Genomic DNA, 21,688 nt, shown 5'->3' with positions numbered 1-21,688 from the left:
CGGGGCTGGCGGGCTCGGCGGGACCCTAGCACGCCACGAACACCCGTGAGCACCCCTGTGTCCTCCACCCCTGCACACACACACACACGCTTCCTGCCCACCCGTGCCACTCTGCATCCCCGATCCCCCAGGTCAGGCAGCTGGCACTGGCTGGCCGAGCCCCACCGGGCACCCCTGGCTGTGCTCCCCGGGGAGCCCCTGAGCAACGGGTGTGCTGCCAGGCATCTCCCATCGACCTCTTTTCAGGCTGCACTGCAGGACACGCCCACAGCTACTGCGTGTCCTGCACCCCGCAGGGTATGGGGCACCCTACAAGGGTATCTGCACTCGGACGCTCCAAACGTCGCTGCCCCACAGGCAGCACCCTGGGCACCTGGTAGGTGACCTGCCGGTCCCACCTTGCGCATTCAGGCAGTGGTGCAGGGTCGGGAGGTTTCAAGGTAGGGTGTGAGGCCTTCACTACGGCAGTGACTGTGGCAGTGGACACCTGCATATATGCAACCATGTCACACCACACGTCAATGAATGCACGGGTCTGTGGATGACCTCGGGGTGCCTGGGGGTACCGGGGTGGGAGTGTCAGTCAGTGAGTGTGTGTATGTGTGTGTGTGTGCATGTCCCCAGGCACGTGCCAGTGCCCTGGAGTGTGCGCCAGGTACCACAGTAGGGTGTGCTGCTGCAGCTGTGCACCATCACCACCCCACTGCCGGTGCCCAGTACTGTGCAGTACAGGTGTGCCTTCCCCGGTGCCAAAAAGTATGCCAGTGCTGGTACGTATGTCAGTGTGCCAGTGCCCATTGCGGGTGCCCGGCTGTCAGCCCGATTGCTCCCCGTGCCGGTGTGGGTGCCGGTCCGAGTCCCAGTGCCGGTGCGACTCCCCGTGCGGGTGCCGGTGGGGGTGCGGGTGGCAGTGCCGGTGCAGGCACCAGTGCAGCTTCAGGTGCGGAGCTCCTCCAGTGCGCACGACGGTCACCTTGGCGGTGGAGCCGGGCAGAGCAGAGCTGTGCGGTGCGGTGCGACAGGACCGGGCACCGGTGCCCCCGCTCCAGCGACCCCCAGGTCGCCGGCCCCAGCCGCCCCCTCCCAGTGCCTGCGGGCCGCGCTCCGCCGATTCCCGTGCCCGCGGCTCCATCCGTCCGGCGCGGCCTCATCCCTGCCCGGCCCCGGTCCCTGTCCCGGCGGCGGCGCGGCTCCCGGTACGAGCCATGGCGGCGGCGAAAGCAGGCGGCGCTGCGGCGGCGGCAGGGGCCCGGAGCGGCCCGGGCGGGGAGCGGAGCTAGGCGGGAGGCGGCCCGGGATGGCCAGGATGAACGTGGCCCTCCAGGAGCTCGGACACGCCGTAAGTGCCGGGGCAGCAGCGGGGGTCTGGCCGGAGGCGGCAGCGGAGCAAGGAGGGAGCAACGGGCGGGGACGGGGACCAGAGGCACCGGATCGGGGGGCGGGGGGGCAGTCGGGGCAGAGGAGATCCCCGGGGCTGAAGGGCTCAAGGAGATGGAAAGGCTGGAGGGGCTGCGGGAGACAAGAGCCTGTGGGATGCGGGGGGCTGTGTGGGTCCGGGACTGGGGGAACTGCGTGGCTGGAGGGTCCCCGTGCCCTACGGTGGGGGAAAGAAGGGGAAAGAAAGACCCTTCAAATCCCTGCCTGTGGTTGGGCAAAAGGAGCTGGAGCAGTTCAGAGCCGGCCCCACAGACCTTGCTCTGCCGGGGCATGAAGCCCACCTGGGGTACAGTGATGCTGCTCGTAGGGTGCCCCTCAAGGCAGCACTCCTGGAAAGAACAGAGGGCCTTGTTCCTGCGGGTTTCAGCCCCACAGAGTGGGCAAGAGGAGCTCCAGGAGCACGTCCTCCTCATGCCTCGAGGGTGCCAGGAGGTGCTGGGGAGAGGGTGCTGCCAGATGGTGCCCAGGAGGATGAGGACCACCCAAGTGATGAGAGGGGAGTACTGGGGGCTGCGGGGGTGCCCAGCTGGCTGAGCTCCCACAGGATTCCAAGCTGTCCCTCCCAACAGCTTGGCAGTGGGATCCTGCCAGCTGTCAATCCCAGCCTCGCGCCCTCCCACTGCAGCAGCGTTTGGTGAAGCCCCCTCCGTGTTCTGGCGGTGTGGCACTGGGCAGAGCTGGACATGGGGCACTTGCTCTCCTTCTCCCCCTACCCATCATCCTTCCTGCTTGTTCCTTGTCTCCCATACCAGCCCTGCAGGCAGTCCCGGGGCATCCACCGTAGTCTGCAGCGCAGAGCTGCAACCCACTCGGGTGATCAGTCTGAAGCCAAAGGATGGCTCATGACCAGTAGCACTGCTGATTCTCTTCAACCAAAGCCTCCAGCTTTTTCTTCCAGCTTATCCCAGCTTCCAAAGCTGCTGGCTCAGCTCCACCACTTTTCTCTTGGCTGAATCCTTGGCAGCTCTCATGCCTGGATCGGTGCAAATTGCCCCTGCCAGGCTGTTCTGCAGGCCAGGAGGAAAGGGGACCCATCCCTGTCATCTTGCAGCCCCTGTAGTGCCCCCTATACCCCACAGTCTCTGCCCGCATGGGCTCGACCCTGCACCCTGGTCACTCCTAGGGCCAGAATAGGGCAGGAGGTGCTTTCAGATGTTTCGGAACGGTGCACATCTATCTGCATGGAAAGTTCCAGGCAGGGGAGGAGGGATGAGACAGCAGCACTAGGCAACGGTTGCTCGGCAACGGGGACCACGTCTCCTTGGCGATGTGGCACCTGTCGGCAGGGCTGATGCCACAGATGCCATGGCGACGCGGAGGGATGCTCAGGCGCTAGCCCCGGAGCCCCTCACAAGCAGCTCTCCCCGTGCTCCCCGGGGCCACCCGGGGCTGGGGACAACCTCTGGGGGAGGTCGAGGCACACCGACGGGGGCCAGGGGCTGTCCCGGCCCACCGTGAACTTGCTGAGCAGGCACCGTCCATCGCCGTAAGAGCCGGGAGGGGGGGCAGGGCGGGGGGCAGCCATCCCCACCCCTCGTCTTAGCCCACTGCCTCCCTCGGCAGATGCCCGACTACAAGCGTGCCACGCTGCAGGACGACGATGGGTCAGAGCCAGCGGGGGATGGCAGCACCTCTCCCGACAGCATGGAGGTGAGGTCTGCCCCGACCCCCTCCATCCTTTCCCTCTCTATCCTCCCTGGACCCTCTCCTCACCCTCAGCCAGAGCCTGCCTGCAGCCGAATGGGCAGCAGCAGCAGAGCTGGGAGCCAAGCCAGCCTTGGCTGTCCCCAGGGATGTGCTGGGAGGCAGCCAAAACGCAGCAGTGTGCCTGGGCCACTGTCGTTCCTTGTGGCTGGTGGTCACCAGCACCCACTGCCAGCTTGCCGGGGCTGGTGCCCTGGTGACCCGCGGGGGGATGCCCTGGTCCCCACCTCGTCATGCTGCACCTCGCCATGCAGCTGAGCCACGCACGGGAGTGGGGAGGGTGAAGCAGGAGGGGCGAGGTTTGGTCCCCCCGTGGTACAATGGCAGGTCCTGCTCCTGCCCAGGTGGGGTTTCGGAAGGGGCCAGGGCCGCTGCTGAGCCGCCTGGCTTCTCGCAGCCAGCTGGAGCTGGTGCTCTGCGTTATCGCCATCTTCCTGGCCCTGATGCTCGGTGTCATTGTCGTCGCCCTGGCCATCCAGTACCGCAGAGGTAGGGAGAGGCCCTGCCAGGGTGGCAGTGGCATTCCCACACCTGGGGGGAACATGGCAGGATGGGGAGGTACAGGTCAGCTCGGGGCTCCCACTTTGGGTGCTCTGCCCATCCCTGGGTGCAGACAGGTCTTGGCCCAGCTCTGTGCCCAGGTTCCCCCGGCACATGCGCACAGCCCTGGGCATGCCTTCCCTGCCAGATCCCTCTCACAGCACGTGCCTGACGGATGCCTGCGTGCGGGTGGCCAGCAAGATCCTGGAGGCCCTGGATGTGGAGACAGATCCATGCCAGGACTTCTACCAGTACTCATGCGGGGGCTGGATCAAGAGGAACCCGCTGCCCAATGGGCGCTCCAAATGGAGCACCTTCAATAGCATCTGGGACCAGAACCAGGCCATCATGAAGCATCTCCTAGGTGGGCACCAAGGGGTTCATGGTGGGGGGTGACTTCTGGGCGCAGGCAGGCAGAGGCCCAGGATCGGCAGGGCTGACATGCAGCCTTCCGCAGAGAACACCACCTTCAACTCCAGCAGCGAGGCAGAGCGGAAGACGCAGCGGTACTACCTGTCCTGTCTCAAGGAGCAGAGGATAGAGGAGCTGGGTTCCCAGCCCCTCATAGAGCTCATCGACAAGGTGGGGCAGCCATCCACGCATGAGCTGAGCTCAGCCCAGCACATTTCCCACTTGGCTTTTCATGTAACTGGAGAGGGGGCAGCCCTCAGGGACGGATCCTACCCCTCCTTGAGGGACTGGGTCCATCTGCTGACAGATCGGGGGGTGGAACATCACTGGCTCCTGGAACCAGACCAGCTTCATGGAGGTACTCAAAATGGTGTCAGGCACGTACCGGGCAACCCCCTTCTTCACAGTGTATGTGGGTCCGGACTCCAAGAGTTCCAACAGCAATGTCATCCAGGTTGGTACCTTGGCAAGGAGGGGCAGCAGGCACTAGCGAGGCACCGCGTTGCCCATGCTGCCCCTCTCTCCCCCTCCAGGTGGACCAGTCGGGGCTTTTCCTTCCATCCCGGGATTATTACCTGAACAAGACCGCCAATGAGAGGGTGAGGCTGGGCACAGTGCACACTGCAACTGGGAGAAACCCATAGCAGTGGGGTGCAAGCAGTGCTGTGAGGCACCTGCACCCTGCCCATTGGGTGTCACAGTGCCGAGGGAGGTGGAATGAGCGGTGGCCAGTGCTGAGCCTGGGCTCGGGGTCTCACCAGGTCCTGGCAGCATACCTGGACTACATGGTGGAGCTGGGCACACTGCTGGGGGGAATCCCAGAGCCCACCCGCCTCCAGATGCAGCAGGTGCTGGACTTTGAAACCCAGCTGGCCAACATCACTGTGCCCCAGGCTGAGCGACGGGACGATGAGAAGATCTACCACAAGATGAGCATTGCAGAGCTGCAGGTGGGCACCGCACGGCACAGCTTGGGGAATCCTCTGAGGACACAAGGGGTGCTTGTCCAGTGGGACACCAAGGGTTCCAAGCTGCTGACCCCCTTCCCAGGACACCCTGGGCAGCCCCATCTGTTCTGGGACATGTGCTGGGTGCTGGAATGAAGGGCTCATCCTCCTGGTCGCTAGGATTTGGGGGAGCTGCCAACTGGCATGGGGGGGAGGGGGGGGGGGGGTTGAGAGCAGCACTGAGAGCAGCAAGGAGCCACAAGAAAGGTGCTTGGGGCAGAGAAAGGATCTGGAGTGCTGAGGGACCTTTGGACCTTCCCAGGGAGCCCAGACCCTGCCCCAGAGGCTCCCCCCACACTGGGCAGGATGGGGCAGAGCCATGCCAAGCACCTCAGTGCTGTGTCCCCACGTCCTCTCCCTCCAGGTCCTGGCCCCCACCATCGACTGGCTGGATTATTTGTCCTACGCTCTGGCCCCGCTGGAGCTGGCCGACACGGAGCCTGTGGTGGTGTATGGGGACACCTACCTGCAGCAGGTCTCCGATCTCATCAATAGCACTGACAGGAGGTGAGGCCCCCTTGAGCAGCTGACCATTTGGGGCTGTCCCCATGGTGGGGGCATGCTGTGGGCTCACCGGTGGGTTGGAGGCTAGCATGTAGTGAGCCACAGCATCGCTCTACTCCTGCAGCATCCTAAACAACTACCTGATCTGGAACCTGGTGCAGAAGACGGCCTCCAGCCTGGACCAGCGCTTTGAGACAGCCCAGGAGAGGCTGCTGGAGACGCTCTATGGCACCAGGAAGGTAACAGGGACAGAGCCCCCTCTGCCCTCAGCCTCGAAGAAGTCAGAAACACCTTTACCGTTGGGATGCCCTTGGGATGCTCTGGATGCTGCAGAGGGAAGCCAGGGATCATCTTTTGGGGTGGGGGTTTAGTCACTGAGCATCTCCCCCCTAGGGAGGGAGCAGAGCTGGGCTGGGTGAAGGAGGGAGGCAGGGGAGGGGACTGGGGGTCTCACAGACCCCCATCTTGCTCCCACAGTCCTGCACACCTCGCTGGCAAACCTGCATCTCCAACACAGATGACACGCTGGGCTTTGCACTGGGCTCTCTCTTTGTCAAAGCTACCTTCGACCGGGACAGCAAAGCTATTGTGAGGACACTTCTTCCCCTGTCCCTTCCCCATCAGCATTCATGGGAATTCCTCCCCTTTCCCACCCATACCCCAGGGCTAGAAAGCATGGAGCAGTGAAATGGGACCCCCAGCCCTGGAGAGGTCCCACTCTGCCCACCCTGTCCCTGTCCAAGGGACTGTGGGGACAGCGGGGCTTCATTCCCTCCCCAGGCTGAGGAAATGATCAGCGAGATCCGGGCAGCCTTTGAGGTGTCCCTGGATCACCTGGACTGGATGGATGAGGCGACCAGACAGGCTGCAAAGGAAAAGGTGATGGGGGGGGGGCAGCAGGTGGGAGACCTTGTCCTGGTAAGCCTTCAGCTCCATCTCACTGCCAGGGCCTCTCCCCACACAGGCGGATGCCATCTACGACATGATCGGCTTCCCTGACTTCATCCTGGACAACAAGGAGCTGGATGATGTCTATGATGGGGTAGGAGAGCACCCGGGTTGTGGGGAGGGGTTGCAGCCTCCCCTTATACCAAGCCCTGGCAGGGCAATGTCCCTGTCTGGGGGACCCATTTGGGATGGGGCTTTGTGTGGAGTCATCCTGATACCAAGCGCATCCTAGTCATGGTGGGGGGAACCAGCCAGTGGGCTCTTCCTCATCCCTCCTCATCCTCACCAGTACGAGGTCTCGGAGGACTCCTTCTTCCAGAACATGCTCAACTTCTACAACTTCTCTGCCAAAGTGATGGCCGACCAGCTCCGGAAACCCCCCAACCGCGACCAGTAAGGGAGAGAGCCTGGGGGGAGCAGAGGATGTGACACTGCCAGTGCCACAGCACTGTCCCCAGCATGGCCTTGGTGGCACTGCTTCACTGCGGGAAGGTCCCCCTATGGGGTAGTGCACCACTGTATGTCCCCCGGGGTGCCTCTGGCTTGTCCACAGGACAGGATCCTTTGGTTATGGGCGAGGGTAAATGCGCCAGCCCTGGGCAGGGCAGCACACGGCACCCGTGGTGGGAGACAACACAGGAGGGTGGTGGGGCACTGGGGACAGGGGACACATCCCTACCTGCCCATGTCCCACCTCCCTGCCCCAGGTGGAGCATGACCCCACAGACCGTCAATGCCTACTACCTGCCCACCAAGAATGGGATCGTCTTCCCTGCTGGCATCCTGCAGGCTCCCTTCTATGCCCGCAACCACCCCAAGTGAGCCTGGCACAGGGATGGAAGGATCTCCGGGGGGGGGGGGGGGGGGGGGGGGAGCATGGGCTGGATCAGGGCCGGCACCCCACAGCCCCACAGAGCCCCCCACAGTCATGAAGCAAAGCCCTGGGAGGCCTGAGGGTCCCCCAAGCCTTTACATCCTGCAGCCAAGACAACCACCTGTGGGGCCACCTGTGTTCCCAACAGTACTCATTCCCAGCTAGGTGCCAACTGGACCAGAGGCTCACTGAGTCCTCTGAACACAGATGGGGTGCCATTTGTGGAGGGGGTGCTTGGGCCACAGCAGGCTGCAGTGGCAGCATTCTCCTGCACTTACCTGTCTCTCTCTCATGGCCCAACAGAGCCCTTAATTTTGGTGGCATTGGTGTGGTGATGGGACACGAGCTGACCCACGCTTTCGATGACCAAGGTGAGAGCCCATGGGCAGTGCTGGCTCCAACCCCCATCACCTTCCTGCCCCCACCACCTCGAGGGTGTGGAAGGGTGCCATGAGCTCACGGGGGTTCTGCTTTGCCATCCATTGCATCATGCGTGCTCTTGCCCTCCTGGCCCCCGCTTCTACCATCCTGTCTCCCCAGGTGGCACCCGCCGATACCTCCCCCAGGCTTCTCTGTGCAGCTTTCGCTCCATCCGCTTGGTGAGGACACAGTGTCTGCAGCCCCCCTCATCCTCCTCCCTGAGGGGTGCGGGACACGTCCCTCTCACATCCACTCTGCTCTGTGCTGAGATGGGGTCAATGGGGGAATTTGGGGTGACAAATGTGGCTTGGGACAGTGGGGATACATGAGGGGATGGCTGGGGACCCGAGCACAGGCTGAGCTCCAGCCAGAGTCCACACAGAGCAGGGATAGTGGGAGGTTATCTCCCCTGGGCATGGACCCAAGGTGCCAGGTCTCCTGGTGTCCGCTTGGGCTGTCCTACCCTGCTTCAGGGCCCCCTGCAGGTGGGGCTTTGCAGACGACCAGTGTCCCCTGGTCCCACCCATGGGATGATCCCACAGGACGGGAGTACGACAAGGAGGGCAACCTGCGGCCGTGGTGGCAGAACTCCTCCCTGGAGGCCTTCAAGAACCGGACGGCATGCATAACAGAGCAGTACAGCCACTACACTGTTCACCGTGAGAAGGTCAATGGCCGGCAGACGCTGGGCGAGAACATCGCTGACAACGGTGGGCTCAAGGCAGCCTACAACGTGAGTGTCACTGTCCTGAGAGGATGCAGACCCCTGTGTCTTGTGTCTGTCAGTCTCTCCATGAGGCTTCAGGGCGTCTCTCCCATAGGCGTACAAATCCTGGCTGCAGAAGAACGGGGAGGAGAAGCGCCTGCCAGCCCTGGAGCTCACCAACCATCAGCTCTTCTTTGTGGGCTTTGCACAGGTAGGGCAGAGCCAGATGGTGGGTTCCTTATCCTTCCCCTGCTCCTCAGAGACCCCCGCAGCGCCCCACCAATCCTGCCCCTCCCTGAAGCTGCTCCTGCTCCATTAGGTGTGGTGTTCCGTCCGAACACCCGAGAGCTCCCACGAAGGGCTGGTGACAGACCCCCACAGCCCGGACAAGTACCGCGTCATCGGCACCCTCAGCAACTCCAGGGACTTTGTCGAACATTTCGGCTGTCCCCTGGGCTCCCCCATGAACCCCGGCAAGCACTGTGAGGTGTGGTAGGGACGGGGAGGGTGCTGGGGACAGAGGGGACGATGCTCTGCTGTGTGCCCCCCCCGCCCTCGCCGGCTGCCGGCGGGGGCCCACAGGCGAGCGCGGGGCCACTCCCCGAATCACCCTCCATCGTGGTCCCCACCGTGCACACACCGCGCGCCTCTTCGCCCCATCTCTGCCCCTCTCCCCAGCACATACCGGGCACCCACCGCAGCCCCATCCACAGCCTGGAGCCGGACATGGCCGGCAGAGAAGCCGTAGCGCCCCCAAAACGCAGCTCTGCCCCCAACCCTGATGTGCTACAGACGGGCACAGCGCAGCCCCCCCAGGGCTACGTTCACCCCGTGTGGGCAGGCAGAGGGGTCCCAGGGAAAGCATTAGAGCTGAGTCCCCCCGACCTGCCGGAGATGGAGGCTGGGGGCCACCTGACTCCGCTCTTCCTCCATCCCCTCCCGATCCGGCTTGGCTTCCCCATCCACCTCTGCTGGGATCAGCGGGCGACAGCGGGGACTCTGGTGCCTTCCGCTGTGGGTGGCTGTCGCTGAGTTTGTTTGACGATTAAAAGCAGTTTCCACTTACTCTGGCGGCTGCGCGTCCTTCGCGGTGCCGGTGCGGGAGGAGAAGTGGGCTCTGGAGCAGGGGGACGACTCAAAAGCCGGGGGCGAGAGGGAGATGAAACATCCCGAGGGAGGGGAGCGGGAGATGAGGCATCCGAGGGACCAAGGGATGGAAGCAGGGGATGAACTGTCTTGAGGGGCAGAGGGAGGGGCGCAGGTGTGCGAAGAAGGAGGCAGTATCCGCAGAGCTGACCCTCAGCCCTGCCCCAAGACGGCTGCGGGTCACCGAGGGCAGGGCAGGAGCCGGGCTGGAACAGCCCCGCTGGGAAGGGAACGCCGGTGTAAAGAGCAGCCACGGGGACCCATTGCCCCGAGGCGGGGGGGGGGGCACGGGTGACATCCTGCTCTGGGGCCCGCCCCTGCACAGGGGTCCCTCCGTGTGCACTGGGACCCCACAAACCCGCGGGGAGCAAGGCCACAGGGGTTCGCAAAGGCCGCCAGGAGTTGTAGTCCTGCGCACAGCCCGACGGGAGCTGTAGTTCGGCGCGAGGGACGCTGGGAGTTGTAGTTTCAAGTGCTGCCAGCTCCTCTGCCGGGCCCCGGGGACCGCACTGCATTTCCCAGCAGGCAGCGCGGCGGGGCCAGGGTCCGGGCCTAGGCGCCTCGGGGGCTGCGGGGGCCAGCGGTGCCAGGCCGGCGTGAGCGGCTGCGGCGGGGCTGGGCGGGGGGTCTGGGACCGGGCCGGGTGCTGGGCCGGAACTGGGGGTGTCGGACCTGGGTGGCACCCTGGGTGCAGGGCCTAGGCTGGGTCACGGGGGCTGGGCCCCGGCCCGACCCTGGGTGCAGGGCAAAAGGGGCGCTTCTGGAACCCGACTGGGCGAAGTGTTCTACGTCGGGCCGGGGCTGCCGAGCTCCTGTGGGTGCTGGAGCTGAATTACCTCCAGCCGGGGCCAGGGACAGGCTTGGCCCTAGGGCAGCAGCGTCCTGGGGACGAGGGCAGTGGGACGTCCCTGCTCTGGGGACAGGGACGCTGGGACATCCCTGCCCCTGTGCCTTGCCCTGCCCCTGTGCCTTGCCCTGCCCTCCAGCCAACACGCTCACCTTGCAGGCGTGCTACCCGAGCCTGGCACCATGGACGCACCACTCATTACACCTGGGGAGCTGCTATGTCTGGGCTCCAGCCTTGCCTTCTCCGGCCTCTTCTACTACCTCTACAGGAAGAAAACCAGAGTTGTGGCACGCATACAGGTAGCCCTGTCCCTCAGATGCTCTCAACCCCCACTGTCCCTTCCCTGCTGCCCAGAGCCTTTGATTTGGGCACACCTCACTGATAACTGCAGCCTGCTGCATCTTCTGTTGATGTCACCATGCCTAGGACCAAGCAGGTTGTCCTGCCAGAGATCCCCACAAAGCCATGTGTGACCCACCTGCCAACCTGTCTGCCCCTGCCCAGGTTCACTCTCAGTCTCTGCTCTTTTAGGAGGCTCCAAAGCTCCAGGTTGATGATGATTTACCATCATTGGTGTCTGCGGCTGATGGGAGGTGCCTGCCTTATGTTGCTCTGGAAGGTAAGGAGACCCCGTGGCCCCACACTGGGGACAGAAGCTGGGCTCTCCTTTAACCTTAATGCATTCTACGGTCCTTAGGCATAGTGCTGCCAGCCAAGGCTGCGCTGACGAGCCATTACCATGAGAGGCTGCAGGGTGTGATCCAGAAGCTGCTTCTGAAAGAGCATCGGCTGGTCTGGAACAGCTTGGCCCGGAGCTGGTGAGCAATGGGAGGGGACAGCAGGGGGGCAGGCTTGTATTGGTTGGCCCAAACCCCCATACTCTGGGGCCACTGGCAAGGCAGAAATTGGCTTGGTTAAAGGCTCTAGTCCCTACCCTTGGCTCTGCCCCAGGAGTCCAGAGTTCCTCCATATTGTCCACATCCCCATGCTGTGCTCTCCGCTTGCAGGAGCGAGAGTGAGCGGGTGCTCTCAGAGCAGGTCTACACTGTCCCCTTCTTGCTGGCCTCACCGGACACTGAGGCAGTGACACAGGTGAGCGTGGAGAGCCCGCTCCGAGCCGTCTGCCTGCCACTGGAGGTGGTGTACGAGAGGTTCCAGCAGCCGGCCCACGGCTTCCGTGACCTGCTGGGGCAGTACTTGAGTGGGGAGAAGCCCAAGGGCATCCTGGAGACAGAGGAACTGCTGCGTGTGGGAGCTGGGCTGACGGGCATCGGGGAGCTGGCCCTGCACCCAGACGGCTCCCTGCACCTCCAGCCGCCATCTCAGGGGGGCGACTATTTCCTGTGCCTGGGGGACTGGCAGACGGTGGTGGAGGAGCTGGAGTCTGCCAGCGGGCTCTGGAAGGGGGCGGCCATGCTGTGTGCCGCGGCGGGCCTGGCCATTCTGCTGCACGCCCTGTGCCGTGCCTTCCGCCGCGCCCGCCTCAGGCAGCAGCGTGAGGACAAGGAGCTGGACAGCGAGGAGGCCGGGGATGGGGGGCTCGAGGACTCCTGTGTCATCTGCCTGTCGCGACCCCGTGAGTGCATCCTCTTGGGCTGTGGCCACATCTGCTGCTGCTTCCGCTGCTTCCAGGCCTTGCCTGCCCGCCTCTGCCCCATCTGCCGGGGGCCCATTGACCGCGTGGTGCCCCTCTACCAGGCCTGAGAATATTTAAGGGGCAGCCAGAGATTGTTAACACAAAGCGAAGCAAGCTTGGGGCCTGCAGTAATCTCAGCTGTCCCCTGGTGTGCAGTTGTGTGATTCCTGTTGGGGGAGAGGGGTCCTGGTGTGCCGCCCCCTGTTTTTTGGGGAGGGTGGGGAGTTACAGCCTCCTCATGCTCCCTTTTTGTGCCAGAAGCCCCTGCCCCCCCGCAACATGAAGGCTTGGGGAGAACATGCTTGGTGCCTGAGCTGAAGAGCCAAGTCCCCTGCCCCACGCCGGGATGCCTTTTTCCCAGCCCTGACCCCTCCAAAACCGTGTGGGACTTTTGTTTTTCTAGTGTGTGGCTTTATGAGGAGCATGGCAGGGGCAAGACCAGGGATGGTGAGACACAGTGGGGTGACAGAGACCCAATTTCCCCTGAGTCACCGCAGTGGTACACTTTAGTGCCACCGTTGTGCTCCCTGCCCCATGTGCCTACAGCCACTGCCCAGACCATGCCCAGCACCCAGGGACTGGCAGCAATGAAGTGTGCCCCTTCACCATCTGCAGTGCCACCCAGGAAGGAAGAGTGTCCCTCTGCCATCTCTGCAGAGTCCCCACTCCTCTGGAGCAGGGGCACAGCCATAGGGCACTCCAGAGCCTGCCCTCTGGGCCCTTCTGCACCCCGCTTTCCTGTTTGCCTCCTGGCTGGGACTGAGTGCAGGCACAGCTTGTGGTGGTGTGTGGAGTGATAAAGACAAGGAGTGGAGCTTGGCCTCGCCTCTTCCTTTGCACCGTCAAGTCGGGGGACTGGAGGGACGTGGCAAGAGCCAAGGCTCTCCTTGGCAGGGGGGGAAGGAAGGGAGAGGGGACAAGTCAGTGCCATCACTGCCATCCTCCAGCCTCAGCACACTCACCAGTGGTGGGCAGGGGACCCCCAGCTGGACTGCATCACCTCGCGATACAGCCCCAGAGGTGGGGGAAAAGCGGGACTGTTGCCAAGGCGATCATGCTCCTCTGGTCTCCATGGCAACTGCTCCCTGGACTGCTCCCCATCACTGCCTGGCTGCAGTTGCCCAGGCAACCCACGGGCTCTCCTGGCTCCTGCGGCTTTGGGGCACCCAGGATTTATTTGGGGGGGGGGGTGGGGAGAGGGGAACAGGCCAGCACTGGCAGCCAGACAGCAGTGTTGGGGTAAGAGGGGATGATGCCCCTTCCCATGGCAGGGGCCCCCATTGCTGCCAGTTTGGGGCAGGGACCATGCTTGGTGCAGAGGTGCCCCTGTGGTGTTGCCCCTATAGCTTGCAGTCAGCAATGATGCCCCGGAAGACCCAGCAAAACCTCCTGGGACCCATGTGCATTTTTGGGGTAGGGGTGTCTGTGTGGCTCCCTTCCTCCACCCCACCCAGTGTCTCAGCTCAACTTCTTCCCCATGCCAGCATGGTGAGTGCCACACTGCAAAGTGAGCAGTGGGGCCTGGGTGTTCCCCCCGCTCCAGAACCGGGCACCCCCCCGCAGCAAGGAGAGATTTCGGGAAGGAGGTAAATACCAGATGGGCGAGGGCCGGGCTGCCAGGAACACACTCCTAGTGTGCCAAGAGCTGCTGGCGTGCGTGGGCCGGGGAGGGCGGCGGGTGCCCGTGCTCCAGAGACTGCTCACCTCGTTCCCCGCAACCACCCAGGGACAGGGACACCCAGAGAGGGACCCGCAGCCACTCGCTGCCCTCTGTCCACAGGGGGGCCACAGTTGACCAGGGAACACATCCCTGCGCACACGGAGGGTACCACCCCACGCTGGGCACAGCCCTACCCCACACCCCTCGGGGGGCCCTACCACCCCGGGGGAGCCACCAGCCCCGCGGTGGCCTGGACCTGGCTGAGGAGCCCTGCCTGGCGCGGAGCCGGGCGGCAGCGTGACTCAACCGCTCAGCTCAGCAACAGCCAAAGACTGGCCGTGCCAAACCGCCCGGTAGAGGGGCTGTCCGGCCTTGCCGCAGCCCGCACCGCCGCCGAGCCTGCTGTCCATCGTCCCTCAGGGTCTTCTGGTCTGGAGCAGGGAGCTCGCAGTCCTGCACTGAGCCCTGCCCAGCCTCCGTCCCCACCATGCAGGGCCCAAGAGGGACCCACGCACCCTGCAGGGTACCCGTGGGTGCCAGCCCATGGCCATGTCCCCATCCACACCCACAGGGCTGCCAGCCCACTCCGGCCTGTCTCTCTGTCTGTCGTCATGGTGACCGTGATGTGGTGACAGACGAGGATGGAGCCTCACGCCCCAGCAGGGCTGTTTGGGTCTGGGCAGGGAACCCTCTACAAAGTCCCTGCCTCAGGCAGAGTGCTGAGAGTGCTCCACCTGCTCAGGTGCAGCCCTGGCACCACCGGGACCGCAGCTGTGCCCGGGGCAGCTTGTGTGAGGGATGGGGACAGTGACATCCCCCTTCCATCTGCCCCGACTTAGCAATTGGATTCCCCTCGGGAGCCCCGCCTTCCCAAAGCCAGCCTGCGCACCAAGGCAGACAAACTCATCTCACTAGTGACAACCTGCTGGCTGGCTGCCCTGCAAAGGCTCTAGCCCTTCTCCCTGGGAAAGGATGGCACTGGCCTTCCAAGGGAGGGCTTTTTAGCCTCATCTTCCCACATCACCAGCTATGGGAAGGGACAGCCCGGGGCGAGGAGCACACCGCTCTTGCATGCTTGCCCTGGGCTGACCCACAGCTACTGAGCAGGATGCCTGTCCCTTGTGCCCCACCACCTCCTCACTATGTTGACTAGGGCCACCACAACCATCAGCAAGCTTGGCCATCCACACCACCTGCACCCATCTAGGCTTTGGCTACTGAGAGCCAGCAGCAGCAGCCAAGGATGGACACAGCCCTGCCCTTGCCGATGACCTTTGCTAGTGTCCCACACCAGGGTGGGGACGGGTGCTCTGGGAGCACAGCAGTGCTGGCAGTGGTGAGCTGGCACTTTGCAAGGCCCCTGGACCATGGCTGCCACTGCTGTGGAGCCGAAGTGCCATTTCACATTTCTTGGCAGGGCTGGAAGCAGCACAGATGGAGGCACCCGAGCCGGCCTCCAGGCACGCCTCTGCAGCCACCAGGCCGGAGGCATTAGAAGTGATGGCACTGGTGAGCTCCCAGACCTGTAGCAGAGAAAGCCCCAGGTCTGGTAGCCGATGCCTCCTACCTCATCTAAGCCCTCTGTGATCCAGCTGCTGCCTGGCAGGTCACTTGACTCCATTCCTGCCAGGCCTCAGGGACCACTCATCGCTCCCATTCAGTCCAGCTCCAGCTGCCTGGGGGTCCCTGCAGAGCCAGGGCAGAACATGCCCCACCACACATTTCTCCACTCTAAAACCACCTGAAGCACCAGTGACTGTAGGGAAACCCCTCACCTCCATCACAGCACCCAGAGCTGTCACCCAAATCCCCACCAATGGTGCAGGGCTCAGGAGCAGCATCCAGCCGTGGGGCTGTGTCACAGCAGGCACCAGTGGGCTCCCAGAGCATCACCTCAGGTCAGGCAATGTAGCACCATCTCTGTCACCAGCCCCACTGTGGCTGGGAGCCTGGCTGCTTGCCCACTGCCTGGCCCCGTACCCACCACACTGGTCATGGCCAGCCCCCAGCCCTTGCATCACCTCAAGGTGTTCCAGCTCCTGGGCTGTGGCCCAGTTTTAAGAAGCCAGGGCAGGAAGAACCACCAGCTTCCCACTCCCACAGCCGCTGGAACTGGCTTTGTGTTGGACAGAAGTCTGCAAAGGAAGCGAGAAAGGAGATTAAGTGGCTGCTAAAAGGCAGATAATGAAGGTGGGATGAGAGCCAGGGGAAGCAGAGCGCCCATGAGGGGCAAGGGTAGGGTCCCTCCTGCACTCCCACCACATTCAGGTCCCTGGTGCCTTTCCCCCTCCCAGGGGTGACCAGCAGCATCCATGGGGAGACAGCGACTGGAGATGTCCCCAGAAGATGCGGTGCCTGGAGGCATAATGCTGCCCAGTCCTACTACATCCCAGCTGTGCTGGCATGAATCCAACCCTCCTCCTGGGTGGAGGTCCCTCCCACCCCCCCACCCCCACCCCCCCAAGCCCCAGCAAGCCCCACAGAGCTCCCCTAGTCCCATAGCCAAGCCAAGGAGCTCCCAGGGGGCAAGGCACTATGCAGGCACAGGTGTGATGGAAGCGGGGCCGTTCCCAGGGTCACCTCTCTCAAGCCTTTCCCAGGAGCCTGCCAGGCTGGAAGCCCTCCCAGTGTGCAGCACCAGCCCTGCTCGCATCCCACACAGCCCATCTGCTCCCGTTCCCGCTCATCCCCAGCCCCGCGCGTGCCACGGCTTGCCTGTCCCTGCCCACAGCAGCAGCACGTGGGCCTGGCAGTGGGGAAAGCAGGGCACATCTCAGCGTGGGCCTCTTGCCTATTTTCCCAGGCGCTTTTTGCGGGAGCAGAAGCCGTTACATGAAAAAGTTCAAGCTGGTTCCCCAGCAAAGGCAGGAATAAAGGCGCTCACTGCCTTGCCAGGAGAACAGGCACTGCTGCCCCATCCCTCCCCATCTCTGCTTTGGGAGGGGATGGTGGGGAGCAGCATTCTGGGTACAAAGGGAAAGACATGGCTGAGCTTTCCCAAAATAGATGTACCTGCCCTTTTGCATGGACCAGCCCAGATGATGCTCTTCTGCAGCATGTTTCAACAGGATCTCAGGCCACGGAAGAGATGGACCACAGGGCTGTCTGTAAAAATCCCACTCTTGCCCCATTGAAACACCCAGAGGCGGATTCTCGTGGGGCTGGTACTTGCCATTCCCACACAAGGCTCTGGCTTTGCCACCACCCAACACACCCAAGTGAGTAGTGGGGCTGGGATGCGAGGGAGCATCAGGAACAGAGCTACCCCATGACAGAATGGCTCTCTCCAACCAGCCACTGCCACTACTCCAAGTACAGGGACCAGCCAGATCCAGACACCAGAGCTGCACCCACAGCTCAGACAGTAAGCAGCAGCCCCAGCCTAAGCTTAAATAGCCCCCTAGCCTCAGGTGACCCTGATGGGGGATACCAGGTGGGGCTGCTCAGGGGTACCAATAGCAATTAGTGTAAGCACTGTCCTGGCAGCAGAAAATGCAGGCAGAAAGGGCCAGTGTGGATCTGGGGTAGGGATGTGCAAAGGGGACACAAATAGGGCTTTGAGGGGACACTGAAGCTACTTGTGCGGCTCTCTCCTTGCTAACCCATGGCAAGTCCCCCATGGGGGATGACCCTTCCCCCTGTCCACAGAGAACCCCCAGGGAAGGGGCAACCCATGGAGCAAGGGGCATCCCAGGGCATGGTCCCCATTTGTGTCACAATCAACAGCACCTGCAGAATCACACCCGTGTGTGCCCTGCAGTCCTGCAAGCACATGCAAAGGGCACGTGTACAAACATGCACATGCATGTGCAGGGGCCTATATGTGGGGGCCAAGGGGACTGGAAAGGGCTGGAGCTGGTGCAGCTCCAAGGAAGGGTCCCAAAACTGGAAAGTCTGTGAGAGGGAATGCTGGCTGGGGCAACAGGCACCAGTGGGGACAACCTGGCTGGGGAGACCCGGGGTAGGAGCTGGCCCGGAGGTTCTGGGTGGCTTGAGCCTGCTGGGCTGCTGGAGGAGGGCTGGGGGTAAAAGGACCGGAGTATGGTGCTGAGGGGTCTGTTTGACATCACCTCGGTGTGCTCGGGTAGGGCCTGGCTGTGCTTGGTGGTCCCCAGCCTGTCTGACCTGGCTGCGCCAAGGGATCCCCGCTCCACAGGGGCACCCCGCGGTCAGGGGCACCCCCGGGTTGGGGCGACTGCCGCGGCAAGGCTGTGCCGGAGGGACCGTCCTGCGCTGGGCACGGGGCAGGGGCTGCGGACAGGGCGGGAAGGGGTGTCCCCATCCCGACCGCGCGGGCACCGGGCACCAGCCGAGGGGGTCCCCGTCCCTGTCCGGCCGGGCCGGACCGCGGCGCTCCGGAGCCGCCCCCCGCCGGGGGGGTCCCCGCTCCCCCCGGATGCATGACTTCATCCTTCCGCCCGGGTTTCCTCCCCGCCGCCGCTGCCGCCGCCGCAGACCGGCTCCCGGCTCGGCGCGGCGCGGCTCGGCCCGCTCGGCCCCGCCATGTCGCAGGTGCTGCCCTACGGCGAGGACAAGGTGGGCCGCTACGGCGCCGAGCCCGAGGCGGGGGAGCTGCCCTTCAGCTGCCGCCTGCAGGACACCAACGCCTTCTTCGCGGGCAACCAGGGCAAGCGGCCCCCCAAGCTGGGACAGATCGGCCGCGCCAAGAGAGGTACCGCCCGACCCCCCGCTTCTGCCCCCCACCGACCCCGCCTCAGCCCCCACGGAAGCCCAGAGCTGCCCCACGGCATCCCCGGGACCCCCCGCGTCTACCCTGCAGCATCTCTGGCACCTCTGACGCTGGCTCTTGCATCTCCAGCGCTGCCCCACAGCATCCCTGCTACTCCCGGATCTGTCCTTGCATCCTCGGCTCTGCCCCGGGACCCCCGGATCTGTACTGTAGCATCCCCGGCGCTGCTCCCCGGCATCCCTGGCACTGGCCTTTGCACCCCCAGCGCCGCCCCAGAGTAGCCCCGGGACCCCCGATTCTGCCCTCGCATCCCCGGCATCCCCAGCACTGTTCAGTGCATCCTTGTCACCCCCGGCATTGCCCCACAGCATCCCCGGGAGACCCGATTCTGCCCTTGTGTTCCCGGCTTTGCCCCACGGCATCCCCCGGATCTGCTCTGCAGCATCCTCGGCACTGCCCCACGGCATTTCCAGTACTAACGGTGCTGACTCTTACATCCCCGGCACTGGCTCTTACATCCCCGGCACTGGCTCTTACATCGCCAGCACTGCCCCACAGCATTCCTGGGACTCCCAGCTCTGCCTTGCATCCCCAGCACTGTCCCCTGGGTACCTCTGACACTGCCCCACAGGATTCCCGGCACTACCCCCCAGTATCTCCAGCACTGCTCCGGCATCCCAGAATCTCCAGCTCTGCCCCACATCATCCCTGGCATTGTCCCCCGGGAGCCCTGGGACCCCCAGCTCTGCAAATGGCACCCGGCATCACCCCAAAACCTCAGCAGCCCCTTTTCCCAGCTTAAGACGGTAGTGCTGTCCCCCCCGTTCTGTTTCACACCCCTGGCAGACTGGGGCTCCCCCCGGGACTACCCTGCAGCATCCCTGGGGCTGTCCCCAAGCATCCCTGGGGCTGCCCCCCCAGCACTTCTGCGAATGCCCCCGGGACCCCCTGGTACTGCTCCTCATCATCCCTGGGATTGTCCCTGCATCCCCCCGGACTGTTCCACCCCCCCCTTCCCTATAAACAAACACCCCCACATCACCAGAACTGCCCCTCCAGCTCCATCACCCTCTCTCCCTCCACATTTCCGCCTGCTGCAGAGACCCCCACCAGCAGCTGCCGGCGATGCTGATCAACAAACAAACCCCCCCTCCCCCCCCGGGTTTACTGTCGCCCCAGGACTCCATGAGCCTGTGTGTGTCCTGCTCTTCCCCCCTTCCACCCGCTTTACTCCCTGCCGCAGAGACCCCCTTCAGCAGCTCCTCTGCTCCTATTAGAACCCAAATAAATGGCCCCACTTCCCCTGCACCATGATCTGCCACCATTGATCCTCCCTGATGCCTTACAGACCCCAAGAATGGCCCCCACATTCCCTGCAGCCCCCACTCCACCTGCTTGGGGGGACATCTATAGGCAAACACCCCCCTCTGAGCTGCAGGGGCAAAAGGGGAGGGCACCAGAGCTCCCCCCCCAGCATAAATATACCTCAGCCCTGTGTGAGGGGAGCCACTGCCTGCTCCACCTGCCCCCCTTTGGGATGGTGGTTCTGGGTCTAGCAACCCCCCGGGGGTGATGGGGGGACAGATCTCCCTTCCTGGTGATGGAGGGCTATGGCTGTTCCCCAGTGATGCTGGTATTGGGGAGGGGGGGTGTCTGGCCAATTCACCCCCAGGGTGGTGATGGAGAGGGTTGCTGACCGCCCTGGTAATGATGGGGGAGGTTCTGTTCTCCACTCCCAAGGGTGATGGTGCTGTGGGAGATCTGCCCAACCAGTGATGTTGATCTGGGGGGAGAGGGGGTGTCTGTGTAGCCCCTTGACAGTGATGCTGATGGGGGTCTGTCCAGCCTCCCACTGGTGATGTTGGTGGAAGGGGGGGAGATGGCCCAGCGAGTGATACTGAGGGGGGTCTGTCTGGAGGGTGATTCTGACAGGGGGCTGTCCAGCCCCTCATGGTGATAGCAATGTTGGGGGTCTGTGCAGACTGCCATGCTGATGAGGGTTGGAGTCCTGTCTGGCTCCCCCAACAGTGATGCCGATGGGGGGGGGGGGTGTCCTGTGTAGTGGGTGATGCTGGCAGGGGTCTGGCTGCTCCCCTCGCCGATCTAGCGGTGCCCCCCCCCCGCTGGGTCATTACCCATTCCAGTCCTGTTGCTCTCATCAGCGCCTGCCGCAGAGAGAGGGGGGGGGGGTCCTTCCTGGTCTGTTCCTGCTCCCCCTTCCCAAACCGCTCATCCAGAGGCGGCCGCCTGGCTGCGGGGGGGGGGGGGAGGGAAGGGGGTGTGCTGCCCTATCCAAACGTGGCAGGAGAGGGGGGGCACTCCCCCCATCCCCACTGCACCCACCTGAACAAGCCGGGACCCGCCGCCAGGACCCGCCGGCCGTGCCCCGCTCCCAGCCCGCCCGGCCCCGCATGCTGGCTGCACCGCCGACGAGGAGGGGGAGGCCGAGCCAGTGCCCCCCCTCCCCCGGCCCGGGAGAGGGGCTCTGCGGCCGACACCACCCCCCCCGGCCATGCACTTTACCCCTCCCCCGGGAGAGGGACGACCCGCCGAGCCCCCCGCCCTGGGCAAAGACATCCCCCCCTCTCCCCGGGGGTGTGGGGGTTCCAGCCTCCCGCTCCGCGGCGCGGCCCCCCCACCCCGGGGCGGACCCGGCCCCACGAGCGGAGGGGGGAGCGCTGCTGTCCAGAGACATTTTTTGCTCCATCGTTTTTTGCATGAGCTTGGTGGCCCGGGCTCCCGGTGCAGGGGCCGAGGGTCAGCCCCACCACTCCGGCACGCTTCTTTTTAAACAGAAACTCCTCATATTTGTATTTTTATATCCGAATATTTGTTAAAAACGATCTGCTGACGTTGAGATGTCGAAGCAACCGCACCGAGAAAACAAACACGCAAACGAGAAAAAAAAAAAACACAAAAAAAAAAAAGGTTCATATTTTTTTCCATAAGAAAAAAAAAGACAAAAAAAGAAGAAAAAACCGAGGGGAGGGAGGAAATGAAGGGGGCGAGAGCGATGGAGGGAGCATGAGGAAAGCCAAAGGTGTGGGGAGGAGCGCGGGGACCCCCGGTCTGAGCCCCAGCAGTGGGACAGCACCACCGGCCGCCGCAGTGCCCTCCCGGAGCACCGGGCAGAGCCCACCGGGGCAGCGGCAGGCACC

General features: G+C 63.8%; 2 protein-coding genes across 8 annotated transcripts; both read left to right on the top strand.

Moving 5' to 3' along the window:
• Window positions 1-1,202: 1,202 nt before the first annotated feature.
• On the top strand, window positions 1,203-9,616 carry ECE2 (endothelin converting enzyme 2). Of its 6 annotated transcripts, none has more exons than XM_057427161.1 (19): window positions 1,203-1,339; window positions 3,001-3,087; window positions 3,486-3,630; window positions 3,830-4,045; window positions 4,139-4,263; window positions 4,400-4,546; window positions 4,626-4,691; window positions 4,854-5,042; window positions 5,464-5,606; window positions 5,728-5,842; window positions 6,081-6,191; window positions 6,384-6,482; window positions 6,568-6,645; window positions 6,841-6,944; window positions 7,259-7,369; window positions 7,729-7,796; window positions 8,388-8,578; window positions 8,667-8,762; window positions 8,871-9,616. In XM_057427161.1, the coding sequence occupies exons 1-19, from the start codon at window positions 1,298-1,300 to the stop codon at window positions 9,045-9,047; spliced, it is 2,310 nt and encodes a 769-aa protein (XP_057283144.1). In that variant the 5' UTR covers window positions 1,203-1,297; the 3' UTR covers window positions 9,048-9,616. The 6 variants fall into 6 exon arrangements, with proteins under 6 accessions (XP_057283144.1, XP_057283148.1, XP_057283147.1 ...); XM_057427165.1 differs by having other exon boundaries at window positions 1,205-1,339; window positions 3,539-3,630; XM_057427164.1 differs by lacking the exon at window positions 1,203-1,339 and adding an exon at window positions 2,631-2,923 and having other exon boundaries at window positions 3,539-3,630.
• Window positions 9,617-9,642: 26 nt separating this feature from the next.
• LOC130608829 (mitochondrial ubiquitin ligase activator of nfkb 1-A-like) lies at window positions 9,643-12,317 on the top strand. Of its 2 annotated transcripts, none has more exons than XM_057427169.1 (5): window positions 9,643-9,661; window positions 10,704-10,843; window positions 11,076-11,163; window positions 11,242-11,362; window positions 11,552-12,317. In XM_057427169.1, exons 2-5 carry the CDS (start codon window positions 10,727-10,729, stop codon window positions 12,246-12,248), a joined length of 1,023 nt encoding a protein of 340 aa, XP_057283152.1. In that variant the 5' UTR covers window positions 9,643-9,661; window positions 10,704-10,726; the 3' UTR covers window positions 12,249-12,317. The 2 variants fall into 2 exon arrangements, with proteins under 2 accessions (XP_057283152.1, XP_057283151.1); XM_057427168.1 differs by lacking the exon at window positions 9,643-9,661 and adding an exon at window positions 10,204-10,293.
• The last annotated feature ends 9,371 nt before the right edge of the window (window positions 12,318-21,688 follow it).

Source organism: Pezoporus wallicus, unplaced genomic scaffold, assembly GCF_028554395.1.
Source record: "Pezoporus wallicus isolate ANWC-B61680 ecotype Strahan unplaced genomic scaffold, APGP_CSIRO_Pwel_v1 scaffold_7107, whole genome shotgun sequence".
NCBI classification, from domain to species: domain Eukaryota; kingdom Metazoa; phylum Chordata; class Aves; order Psittaciformes; family Psittacidae; genus Pezoporus; species Pezoporus wallicus.
This window is presented reverse-complemented; position numbering and strand designations above follow the sequence as displayed.

Excerpts from the sequence above, each read along its gene's own strand:
- ECE2 (XM_057427161.1), top strand. The coding sequence starts at position 1,298 with ATGGCCAGGATGAACGTGGCCCTCCAGGAGCTCGGACACGCC. Across the intron at positions 1,340-3,000 it reads TCCAGGAGCTCGGACACGCC|ATGCCCGACTACAAGCGTGC; the intron begins GTAAGTGCCGGG and ends CTCCCTCGGCAG. Across the intron at positions 4,264-4,399 it reads TCATAGAGCTCATCGACAAG|ATCGGGGGGTGGAACATCAC; the intron begins GTGGGGCAGCCA and ends ATCTGCTGACAG.
- LOC130608829 (XM_057427169.1), top strand. The coding sequence starts at position 10,727 with ATGGACGCACCACTCATTACACCTGGGGAGCTGCTATGTCTGGGCTCC. Across the intron at positions 11,164-11,241 it reads GCCTTATGTTGCTCTGGAAG|GCATAGTGCTGCCAGCCAAG; the intron begins GTAAGGAGACCC and ends TACGGTCCTTAG. Across the intron at positions 11,363-11,551 it reads AACAGCTTGGCCCGGAGCTG|GAGCGAGAGTGAGCGGGTGC; the intron begins GTGAGCAATGGG and ends CTCCGCTTGCAG.